This window comes from Nerophis ophidion, linkage group LG20 (assembly GCF_033978795.1).
Source record: "Nerophis ophidion isolate RoL-2023_Sa linkage group LG20, RoL_Noph_v1.0, whole genome shotgun sequence".
Taxonomy (NCBI): Eukaryota; Metazoa; Chordata; class Actinopteri; order Syngnathiformes; family Syngnathidae; genus Nerophis; species Nerophis ophidion.
Window position 1 is genome coordinate 15,222,265 of NC_084630.1, and position 13,467 is coordinate 15,235,731.

General features: G+C 37.7%; 1 protein-coding gene across 1 annotated transcript in view; it reads right to left on the reverse strand.

Moving 5' to 3' along the window:
* Positions 1-13,017, reverse strand: part of prkacab (protein kinase, cAMP-dependent, catalytic, alpha, genome duplicate b) — a 40,013-nt gene extending 26,996 nt beyond the window's left edge. The window contains exon 1 of the mRNA XM_061880566.1: positions 12,484-13,017. Coding sequence (XP_061736550.1) covers positions 12,484-12,529 — 46 coding nt within the window. The 5' untranslated portion in view covers positions 12,530-13,017. The remainder of the gene's footprint in view (positions 1-12,483) is intronic.
* Between the last annotated feature and the right edge of the window lie 450 nt (positions 13,018-13,467).

Below are 13,467 nucleotides of genomic sequence, written 5' to 3' on the forward strand. Positions count from 1 at the left end.
AGTGACAATGGCAGTATATTCCATACCGATGATACTTCAAATTTTCCAAATCATTTAATTATTAAATTTTTGGTCACAAATAAAATCGGACAAAAACACGGGATGGCGGTGTAACAATATTTTTTATAATTTTTGTATTCCCTTTTATTTCATACAAAATTTAAGTCAATTGTGCTAATAAACTAAACAAAAGCAAAAACTAGTATTGGCTCTCATTTGCTGAATCTGTAAACAACAACAAAAATGACAAAAAAATATTTTGTAATAATGAAAAATATCTATGTAATCAGTGTAGTACTGACCATTAACTTGCTCTATCAATATTTCATCAAGTTTTCATCAAAATGTTCAACAATCACCAAAAATTATTCCTGGGCTTGTGTGTGTGACAATTGTTGGTACTTTAACTTTTTAACTTAATTTGTATCGATCCACCACAAGAGCTTAGCCCTTAGCAATGCTTTTTTGTAGGGGTGTAACGGTATTGTAAATACTGTGGTATTTGGGTTTCAAAGTCTTTACAATAATACCGTACACCTAGTTGTATAGCAACAAAATCTTGGTATGTATTTTTCTTCTGGTGCGTTAGTGTCGGCTGGGTCTGAAAATACACTACATCTCCCAGAATCCTCTGAACAGTGCGGGCTGGCAAGGAGGGGGCATGGAAGAGAATTGTGTTCGTAGTCGATGAGAGGAATTTTTTGGGGGGATATTTCCAGAAAAGTGTCATCAAAATCTCTCCATAACTTTATGAGTTATGTTGCTCACAAACAGACAAACATAACCTCTTTGGCGGAGGTAAGAAAGTCTCCATTCTACAATGTAAAACGCAGCACTTTCGTCTCGAGCATTTCCAAGGCGACACAGAGCCAGCCGGCGGGAAATAAACAAACAAAAAAATGTTTCAGGCGGTAAATATGAGTGAACTACTTGATAAATCCTTAATCCATCCATCCATTTACCACCGCTTGTCTCTCTCAATGTCGTGGGGTCTGGAGCCTGTCCATCTGCATTTGGACAGAGGGCAGTGTACACCCTGGACAAGTTGCTGCATCACAAACTGTCATCCAGAAAATATATTTGAAGCCAAACATCAATTTGTGAGGTGTTTACATTAGTAAAAGTTATATTATTAGGTAACATTTCTAAAAAAAGAGCATTTTCCAATTAATATAAACATGTCCATAGTGGAGGACACTACTTGTCAGAAAGTAAAAGTTAAAAGACACTAAAGTGAACATTATTGTTTTACACTGGTTGTTTACATTGTCACTTTCGAGACCCACAACTCTAAGTTTTTTTTTAATAATTCCTTGAAACAGTGGGTGTCCCTGCACAATTCTTTGCACTTAAAAATGCATGTTTGTAGTATTTAAAATGATTACAATATTTTAGCAATATGTTTGTGTTCAATTACAATAAGTGTGTTTATCATAAACATACCAGCCTCTTTATTTTACACACTGTAAAATGTGTACCGGTATGTCTTTTTTTTGGACATAAATAATATTATACCGTGGCCTTCAATACTGTGACAACATCGTACCGTGAGATTTTGATACATTTACATCCCTACTTTTTTGTACCCTCGTACAGTGTGTAGTGGAGCATGTTTAGCTATTCCTTGTCTTCTAGTCCATCCATCCATTTTCTACCACTTATTCCCTGGTGCCTATCTCAGCTACAATCGGGCGGAAGGCAAGGTACACCCTGAACAAGTCGCCACCTCATCGCAGAGCCAACACAGATAGACATTTACACTCACATTCACACACTAGGGGCCTCCAGTGATAATATTACTTGTAAGACATTTAGTTTATTTACCGTTAGAGAGGTGAGGATGGGTGATTTCAAAGCAGCTTTGTACTGTGGGGGGACATTAGCCGTGAGCTCGATAGAGAGGAAATTACCCTCGCTTGTCATCAACATGCATTTTCACACTACATTGATGGTATCAAAAGCTCTCCATCAAATGTATATCATTTACATCGTATATCGTCTCTAACATGTAATCTAACTATAAGTCAGTGTGAACTTTTGGATAATAGTTCACTATTTTTAAATGAGGACTTTATTTGTATTTTACTATGGCCCAATATGATTACAATCAAGCATTGCTATTTTACTGAAGAGCTTGTCGGTTGACACTTCCTCATTGTTATCACAATGTCCTAGCGATCCTGCTGGCCTATGTCTACCATTTATAAGATTGTAGGAGTGAATTTTGTCCATCTATCTCTTTGGCCCTGCAATGTGGTGGCGACTTGTCCAGGGTGTACACCGCCTTCTACCCGAATGCAACTGGAATAGGCTCCAGCCACCCCTGCGACCCTGAGAGGGACATGTGGTGGGAAATGAATAGATGGATGGACGTAGTAGGAGCGATTCCATTAATTTACTTAATTTCTGACTTCATTTTATTATGTGCATGAATGGGCAGTACTGTAAGTGAGGACGTCATATTTTTGACTTGATGGATTATTTGTAGTCCTTCTATTAATTTCCATCAAGAAAGTTGAAAAAAAATATATTTTCGAGAACTTCAAGAAGACTATAGCAGGTTTCTTTAAATACATATTAGGAGTCTGATGATATTGATTTCTTAAAAACCCAAGCAAGCGCATGAAAAAAAAAAAATATTCCAAGAGGGTCACAATGTAAATTCTAAACAAGAGAATCGTCATTTTTACTTTTTTTTGTACAAAATTGTGCAGCCGGTGTACTGCCGATACACTGCATAGGAACATAAAGACAATATAACATACATCCATAAACGTGGATGCATATGCAAAAGTGCGATATATTCAACTGTACAGTAATCTATTTATTTATATCTGCACCTTATTGATTTTTTATCCTGCACTTCCATGAGCTAATGAAACGAAATTTCGTTCCTATCTGTACTGTAAAGTTCAAATTTGAATGACAATTAAAAGGACGTCTAAGTTTAGTCTAGTCTCGAAGTCCAGTTAAAGCGGCTGTTTGCAATTTTTACACAGAAACCTGGAGGATGCTAACTTTCCAATATATTTTTTTAGACTGAGACTTAGACTTAGACTCCTCTATTGTCATTCAAATTTGAACTTTACAGTACAGATAAGGACATTTCATTACATTAGCTCATTGTAGTGCAGGATAAAAGACCAGTAAGGTGCAGATATAAATAGATTACTGTACAGATAAATATATAGCACTTTTGCATATGCATCCACATTTACGGATGTATGTTATATTGTCTTTATAGTTCAGCGAGTTAATCAGGTTTTTGGGGGAATTGAGGGGATTATTATGATGCGTTTAAGAGTTTTATGGCCTGAGCGAAGAAGCTATTACAGAACCTGGAGGTTCTGCTAGGTAGGCTGCGGAACTTCTTTCCAGAGTCCAGCAGGGAAAACAGTCCTTAATGGGGTTGGGAGGAGTCTCTACATATTTTCTGAGCCCTGGTCAGGCAGCGGCTTTTTGTACGAATAAAATACATATGTATGTATGTATGTATATATATATATATATATATATATATATATATATATATATATATATATATATGCACAACATTTCTATATATTTTAAGCATTGTATCCCGCCCTCTTACGGCTTTTAGAATGGAATGAAGGCTATTTTGTGCATACATAACACGTGCACACGCGTTAGCTTTGTGTATTTATAGCTAGTGATAATGATTTAGATTGCTAACGTTAGCTATTATTTTTTTGTATATTCAATTACAACAACAACGTGACTGCAAATGTAGACTGATTTTGTGTGTATGCACGCGCTTCCTGCATGTACTTGTTGATGAGACAAACAAATTCCTTGAGCTAAAGTGCAATTTATTTTAATATAATTAATTATCGTGGAAAATATAGAAATTTTAAATACATAAAGTTAAATGAAAAAGCATCCAGTGGTCACTTTGATATATTTAATTTTTAAAACCAATACAATAATTATTGGAACCTTTAAGGCTTACCTCAATTTAGGTGACTGTTGAATGTCCTTGGGACCCGAAAGTATCCCAGTCATTGAAGTGTTAAAAACAAGTCCTATATTAATATATTGTTTTCACATTCAACACTTAAATATTTATAGATAAACTTTTAGATCTATCCGTGGACTTAGTTTAATTTTGTTCTATGTTTCATGCATTATTTGTCAAAACTCTCTTTTTTTAAATCAGAAAAACACAAAATATGTAATATTTTTCCTCTAAAAATGTTTCCAATATTTGATGTAAAGTATTAAGAGCCTTAAATATCAAAATAATCCACAACAACATGGCTTTTGGTACATTATTAATTTTTGATCAATGACGGTTTAAATCAGACTTAAGTTCTTGATCCAAAAAGCGCCCCCTCATAATAGTGTATAATTTTTTATTTCGTCACCAAAATCTCAAGATTAACTTCAGATCTATTAGTCGATGACAAGTTATTATTATTTTTTTGAGCAATGACAATTCTAAAGAAAAAAATGGCTATGTGGCAGCTTTGTGTTATAAGTGTCAATGTTGCAACATTTCCTTGTTACATTACACCCGTTTGCTCTTTTATTACACAATTAGTTGCGGACTGCATATGGCCCCTGGGCCACTCTTTAGACCATGGGTCACCAAACTTTTTGAAACCAAGAGCTACTTCTTGGGTACTGATTAATGCCAATGGCTACCAGTTTGATACACACTTAAATAAATTGCCAGAAATAGCCAATTTGCTCAATTTACCTTTGATAAATAAGTCTATATATATAAAAAAATTGGTATTTCTGTCCGTTCTTCTTTGCAGCACCTCACAGGCTTTTGATTGATTGATTGAAATTTTTATTACTAGATTCCACAGTACAGTACATATCCCGTACAATTGACCACTAAATGGTAACACTCGAATAAGTTTTTCAACTTGTTTAAGTCGAGGTCCACTTTAATCTATTCATATCAGAGAGGACGGGAAGCATTGGTTTTCATCCAGAATGTCTGTACATTGTTGCATTCATCTTGCTCTAGTCAAGGAGGTGACCAAAAACCTGATGGTCACTCTGTCAGAACTACAACATTCCTCTGTGGAGAGAAAATAGCCCACAAAACAACAACCATCTCCAGCAATCCACCAATCAGGCCAATCCGAGAGGCCAGACAGAAGCCATTTCTTAGGAAGAAGTTTTCCAAAAATCACCTGAAAAACTCTCATACCATGGGGAACAAAATGATCTGGTCTAATGAGACAGAGATTGAACTCTTTGAACTCATCACCAGGCCGATAGCATCCCGACAATGAAACATAGTAATGGCAGCATTCTGCTGTGGGGATGTTTTTCAGCAGCAGGAACTGGGAGACGAGTCATGATAGAGGAAAAGATGAATGCAGCTTTGTACGGAGACATCCTGAAATAAAACCAACGATTTCCATCCGACCTGATGGAGCTTGAGAGGTGCTGCAAAGAGGAATGGGCGAAACTGCCAAAGACAAATGTGCCAAGCTTGAGGCATCGTATTCAAAAAGATTGCTGCAATCAACAAAGTGTTTAGCAAATGCTGTGAATACTTATGTACATGTGATTTATCTCTAGTTATTTTTAATACATTTGCTAAATATATATATATTAAAAAATAATCACATTTTCATTACGAGGACATCAACAAGTTTATTCCAGTTTGGAATAAGGCTGAAACACAACAAAATGTGGAAAAAATTAAACTCTGCATGTGAATACATTCTGGATGCACTGTATGTCAACAAAGAGATGGAGCTAATAGTAACTCACAGACAAAATAACAGAATATTAAGGCCAAACTACTATTTTAATTACTTGTAATGTCCATGCCACTAAAACACAACATTCAAAACATAGTATCCTCCCGAGTGACTGGATCACATGGCTCCAAGTACATGTACTTACAAAATATGTAAATACAACACGTTTGTGTTGTGTTGGTTGTTTAAATGCACATCTCACACACATTTGTAAAAAGGTAAACAAATGTGAGAAAGGTAGTGAACTGTGCCGGACCTCAGGTGAAGAGACATCCCAATTAACACGGACTGTATATATCTACAAGGGGTGTGGGGAAAAATCGATTCGAATACGAATCGCAATTCACACGTTGTGCGATTCAGAATCGATTCCCATTTTTTTTTAAATCGATTTTTTGTTTTTTAATCCATCCATCCATCCATCCATTTTCTACCGCTTATTCCCTTTCGGGGTCGCGGGGGGCGCTGGCGCCTATCTCAGCTACAATCGGGCGGAAGGCGGGGTACACCCTGGACAAGTCGCCACCTCAATCCAACAAAACAATACACAGCAATACCATGACAATGCAATCCAATTCCAAAACCAAACCTGACCCAGCAACACTCGGAACTGCAATAAACAGAGCAATTGAAAGGAGACACAAACACGACAGAAGAAACCAAAAGTAGTGAAACAAAAATGAATATTATCAACAACAGTATTGATATTAGTTATAATTTCAGCATTGCAGTGATTAAAAATCCCTCATTGACATTATCATTAGACATTTATAAAAACAATAAAAAAAGAACAATATTGTCACAGTGGCTTACACTTGCATCGCATCTCATAAGCTTGACAACACACTGTGTCCAATGTTGTCACAAAGATAAATTAAGTCGTAATTTTGGTTCGTTTAATAGTTAAAACAAATTTACATTATTGCAATCAGTTGATAAAACATCGTCCTTTACAATTATAAAAGCTTTTTAAAAAAAATCTACTACTCTGCTAGCATGTCAGCAGACTGGGGGTAGATCCTGCTGAAATCTTATGTATTGAATGAATACAGAATCGTTTTGAATAGGAAAAATATCGTTTTTGAATCGAGAATCGTGTTGAATCGAAAAAAATCGATATATAATCGAATCGTGGCCCCAAGAATCGATATTGAATCGAATCGTAGGACACCCAAAGATTCGCAGCTCTAATATATATATATAGATATATATATATCTATATATATATATATATATATATATAGATATATATATATCTATACACACAAAACATTTTTGATGCATCACTGGTCAATAGTGCGCAATAAATAGGTTATATGTGTTGTATGACGCTATACAGTGTATACTATAAATTCCGGACTATAAGCCGCTAATTTTTTCCCAAGCTTTCAATTTTGCGTTTTAAAAAATGGTGCGGCTAATTTATGGATTTTCCTTTGCTGGCTGTCATAATGCAAATAGTTTGAGGTGTGTTATTGTTTGTGCTATGAAGCTGTCTTTTGGATGAGTTCGTCCACTGCAGGTGCTACAGCGTTCTTCTGTTTAGACCAGTGGTTCTTAACCTTGTTGGAGGTACCGAACCCCACCAGTTTCATATGTGCATTCACCGAATCCTTCTTTAGTGAAAAATATAAATATTTTTTTCAAATTCAAGTCAAAGATTTTTTTTTTTTTTTTTTTTTTCTTACCGGTGCACAAAATGAGCCATGCGCAAACATCACCTTGTTCAAAGAACAAAACCAACACAGTGCATGAACTCACAACAAATTACACACCTGCAAATCAGTGTGACTTCTGCTGTGGCCGTATCCATAATACGCCAATATGGAAAAGTTTTCATTTGCACGGTGAGTCGGGTGTGTCTCGACCACCGCGCCGGAGGATCCGCCGAACCCCTGAAGCCGACTCACCGAACCCCTAGGGTTCGATCGAACCCAGGTTAAGAACCACTGGTTTAGACTGAGCCTTCAACCGGAAGTAGAAGTCCTGTCAATAGCGATTCTACTTGTATTTAGCCTTCATTAGTCGCTCCAAATAACGTTTGTACGTTTTACAATATACCTAAAACAATTCTTACTTACTAAACCGTCCCATGTGGGATGTCTGTAGGAGTGTCTTCATGCATATTTGAAAACACTGTTAGCATTAGATAATATGCTAACAATTTTACAAGTGTCTTTTTTTGAGTATTACCTTAAAATGGCATTCTTTTTGTATTGTTTCAGTTTCATAAATTCATTGTAACGTCACCGTGGATTTATTGAGTCTGTTTAGCTGATTGGCGAGCTCCAGTTAACGTCTGTTTTGCTAAATCAGCCATTTTACTGCCATGCTAAATATATCATTTGGAAACAATTAAGAAAATATTTATGTGTAAATAACTAATTTCACAACATATTTATCTGCGGCTATTTATGATAAGAAATTTTTATTTAAAAAAATGTAGTGGGTGTGGCTTATATCCTAGTGCATTCTATAGTCTGGAAAATACAGTTTATTTAGGCCTGGGTCAATATTTGATAAGTCAATTAACCGACATCCCCTGCAAATGCTACAGCGTTCTTCTGTTTAGACTGAGCCTTCAACTGGAAGTAGAAGTCCTGTCAATAGCGTTTCTACTTGTATTTAGTCTTCATTCGTCGCTCCAAACGGCTTTTTACATTTTACAATATAACTAAAACAATTCTTACTTACTAAACCGTCCCATGTGTGATGTGTTAGGAGTGTCTTCATGCATATTTGAAAACACTGTTAGCATTAGCTAATATGCTTATACATTTACAAGTTTCTTTGTTAGTATTAACTTAAAATGGCATTATTTTGTATTGTTTCAGTTTCATAAATTCATAGTAACGTCACTGTGGAGTTATTGAGTCTGTTTAGCTGATTGGCGAGCTACAGTAAACGTCTGTTTTGTTTAATCAGCAGTTTTACTGCCCTGTTAAATGCATCATTTGGAAACAATTAAGGTATGTAAATAAACACCAAATATTTCTGTGTAAATAACTCATTTCACAACATACATATCTGCGGCTTATAGTGCAGTGCGGCTAATTTATGGTAACATATTTTTTATAAAAAAATGTAGTGGGTGTGGCTTAAATGTTGGTGCATTCTATAGTCTGGAAAACACAGTTTATTTAGGCCTGGGCCAATATTTGATGAGTCATTTAACCGACGTCCACTGCAAGTGCAACAGCGTTCTTCTGTTTAGACTGAGCCTTCAACCGGAAGTAGAAGTCCTGTCAATAACATCTCCACTTGTATTTAGTGTTAGGAGTGTTTTCATGCATATTTGAAAACACTGTAAGCATTAGCTAATATGTTAACACGTTAAGAAATGCCTTTGTTTGTATTAACTTAAAATGGCATTATTTTGTAGGGTTTTAGTTTCATAAATTCATTGTAACGTCACCGTGGAGTTATTGAGTCCGTTCAGCCGATTGGCGAGCTACAGTTAACGTCTGTATTGATTAATCAGCCGTTTTACTGCCCTGTTAAAGGCACTTACAAAATATTTCTGTGTAAATAACTAATTTCACAACATATATATCTGCGGCTTATTTATGATAAAACATTTTTATAAAAAAAATGTAGTGGATGTGGCTTATATCCTGGTGAAACTTAAAGGAATTGACGGAAGGGCACCACCAGGAGTGGAGCCTGCGGCTTAATTTGACTCAACACGGGGAACCTTACCTGGCCCGGACACGGAAAGGATTGACAGATTGATGTCTCATAGTCCGGAAAATACAGTTTATTTAGGCCTGGGCCAATATTTGATAAGTCAATTAACCGACGTCCACTGCAAATGCTACAGTATTCTTCTGTTTAGACTGAGCCTTCAACAGCGTTTCTACTTGTATTTAGTCTTCATTTGTCGCTCCAAACAGCTTTTTTACATTTTACAACATAACTAAAACAATTCGTACTTACTAAACCGTCCCAAGTTTGATGTGTTAGGAGTGTCTTCATGCATATTTGAAAACACTGTTAGCATTAGCTAATATGCTTACACATTTAAAAGTGTCTTTGTTAGTATTAACTTAAAATGGCATTATTTTGTATGGTTTTGGTTTCATAAATTCATTGTAACGTCACTGTGGAGTTATTGAGTCTGTTCAGCTGATTGGAGAGCTACAGTTAATGTCTGTATTGATTAATCAGCCGTTTAACTGCCCTGTTGAAGGCATCGTTTGGAAGCAATTAAGGTATGTAAATAAACACTTACAAAATATTTCTGTGTAAATAACTAATTTCACAAAAAGTATATATCCGCGGCTTATTTATGATAAAACATTTTTATAAAAAAAAATGAAGTGGACGTCGCTTATATCCTGGTGCATTCTATTGTCCGGAAAATACAGTTTATTTAGGCCTGGGCCAATATTTGATAAGTCAATTAACCGACGTCCACTGCAAGTGCTACAGCATTCTTCTGTTTAGACTGAGCCTTCAACCGGAAGTAGAAGTTCTGTCAACAGCGTTTCTACTTGTATTTAGTCTTCATTCGTCACTCCAAATGGCTTTTTTACATTTTACAATATAACTAGAACAATTCGTACTTATTAAACCGTCCATGTGTGATGTGTTATGATTGTCTTTATGCATATTTGAAAACACTGTTAGCATTAGGTAATATGCTTACACATTTACAAGTGTCTTTGTTAGTATTAACTTAAAATTGCATTATTTTGTATGGTTTTAGTTTCATAAATTCATTGTAACGTCACTGTGGAGTTATTGAGTCTGTTCAGCTGATTGGAGAGCTACAGTTAATGTCTGTATTGATTAATCAGCCGTTTTACTGCCCTGTTAAAGGCATCGTTTGGAAACAATTAAGGTATGTGAATAAACACAAAATATTTCTGTGCGAATAACTAATTTCACAACATGTCTATCTGCGGCTTATTTATGATAAAACATTTTTATAAAAAAAATGAAGTGGATGTGGCTTATATCCTGGTGCATTCTATTGTCTGGAAAGTAAAGTTTATTTAGGCCCGGGCCAATATTTGATAAGTCAATTAACCGACGTCCACTGCAAGTGCTACAGCGTTCTTCTGTTTAGACTGAGCCTTCAACCGTAAGTAGAAGTCCTGTCAACAGCATTTCTACTTGTATTTAGTCTTCATTCCTTCGCTCCAAACAGGTTTTGTACATTTTACAATATAACTAAAGCAATTCCTACTTACTAAACCGTCCCATGTGTGATGTGTTAGGAGTGTCTTCATGCATATTTGAAAACACTGTTAGCATTAGCTAATATGATTACACATTTACAAGTGTCTTTTTTAGTATTAACCTAAAATGGCATTATTTTGTATTGTTTCAGTTTCATGAATTCATTGTAACGTCACCGTGGAGTTATTGAGTCTGTTTAGCTGATTGGCAAGCTACAGTTAACGTCTGTTTTGTTTAATCAGCAGTTTTACTGCCCTGTTAAATGCATCATTTGGAAACAATTAAGGTATTTAAATAAACAGATACAAAATATTTCTGTGTAAATAACTAATTTCCCAAAATATATATCTGCGGCGCGGCTAATTTATGGTAACATTTTCTCATTTAAAAATGTAGTGGGTGTGGTTTGTATCCTGGTGCATTCTACAGTCTGGAAAATACAGTTTATTTAGGCCTGGGCCAATATTTGATAAGTCAATTAACCGACGTCCACTGCAAGTGCTACAGTGTTCTTCTGTTTAGACCAGTGGTTCTTAACCTTTTTGGAGGTAATGAACCCCACCAGTTTCATATGCGCAGTCACCGAACCCTTCTTTAGTGAAAAATAAAATGTTTTTTAAATTCAAGACAAAGTTATATGATTTTTTTTACCGGTGCACAAAATGAACTGTGCATGAACATCACCTTGTTCGAAGAACAAAACCAACTCATAACAAATTACACACCTGCAAATCAGTTTGACTTCTGCTGTTGCCATATCCATAATATGCCTATAGGAAGAAGTTTTTATGTACACGATGAGTCGGCTGTGGCTTGACCGCCGCGGCAGAGGCTCCATCGAACCCCTTAGGCCGACTCACCGAACCCCTAGGGTTCGATCGAACCCAGGTTAAGAACCACTGGTTTAGACTGAGCCTTCAACCGGAAGTAGAAGTCCTGTCAACAACGTTTCTACTTGTATTTAGTCTTCATTAGTCGCTCCATATAACGTTTGTACGTTTTACAATATAAATAAAACACTTCTGCTGTTGCCATATCCATAATATGCCGATAGGAAGAAGTTTTTATGTACGAGATGAGTCGGCTGTGGCTTGACCGCCGCGGCAGAGGCTCCATCGAACTCCTTAGGCCGACTCACCGAACCCCTAGGGTTCGATCGAACCCAGGTTAAGAACCACTGGTTTAGACTGAGCCTTCAACCGGAAGTAGAAGTCCTGTCAACAGCGTTTCTACTTGTATTTAGTCTTCATTAGTCGCTCCATATAACGTTTGTACGTTTTACAATATAACTAATACACTTCTTACATACTAAACCATGTAAGAGAGCTATTTTGGTAGGGTTTGGACGGGCAAACTATTAGCAACCCTTCACATGATGCAGTGTAGTTCCAAACCACTGCAAACACGACCAGAACAATAATAACAATTAAATATGTCGTGGTAGTGTTTATGTACAGTACATGTGGGAGTTGCTAAAGCGTCACATTCTAAACAGGGACCACCAGCAGGTGATGCTCAGGTGAGAAGCGTGCTGCTTGCCGTAGGTACTCACCGCTCTCCATCTCGCTGCCCTTCCTGGCCGTGGGCGCGTTGCCCATGATGACCACTTGTCAAGGAGCGATCCGTCGCTATCGGGCCCCGTTAAGAAGCTCTAAACTCGATTAGGACTCGACGCGTATTGCCTAAATCCAACCGGAGCGAGCAGTTTTAATGCGGCGGAGGGCGCAGCAGCCGCTGCCGATATTGAGCGTCGAACTTTGGGATACTCGGGCCGCTGATACTTCCCGGGTGGAGCGGAGCGCCGTCGGCCTGAAGGCGGGAGGATTTCAACCCCTTTCCTCTGCCTCCGCTGAGCGAGGCCCCCCCCCTGGCTTTCCACCTTCACCCCGGCCTCGGGGGAAAAAAAAAAAAAGAAAAAAAAAAGCAGAGCGACACCAGGAGCGGGGGATGCGGTGTGCTCCGTCGAAAGCCCGCTACTTGGCGCTTCCCAACTCGGCCTTTTACGAATCAATCCTTCCCCGACATCGACGAGAATTCGCCCAAATCAACATTGGTCCCCCCCCCTTCCCGTAGCCCAGGGGACGCGCGAAATGACGGAACTAGAACCCAGTGAACGGCTTGATTGACAGCAACGTCTCGGCTCCTGATTGGTCAGAAGGTCCGATGGAGCGCGATGATTGGTCTGTGGCAGCATCGCACCGCCCCTAAAAAAAAAAAAAAAAAAGGTGGGGCGAGTGGGTGCTAGGGTAACGTCACTGATATTTTCCTCCTGCCGGTGCAGCTGACCCGGTGTGACGGGACCGTTACAATGTCTACGAGTACTGTAACGGCACCGAATTCTTATCAATTGGCTTCTCTCCCAAAAATAAATACATGCTTTATCTAGTCCCCCCCCCCCGCCCCCATCCTCCAAACCCCGCCTCCTCGTTCCCAGTTCCTCACCGCCGCTAATACGTTTCACCGAGTGACGTCAACGAAGAGCTATTTTTAGAAATGTTGGTCAGATCGCGCTAGTTTGGCAGGACGCGGCATGGCA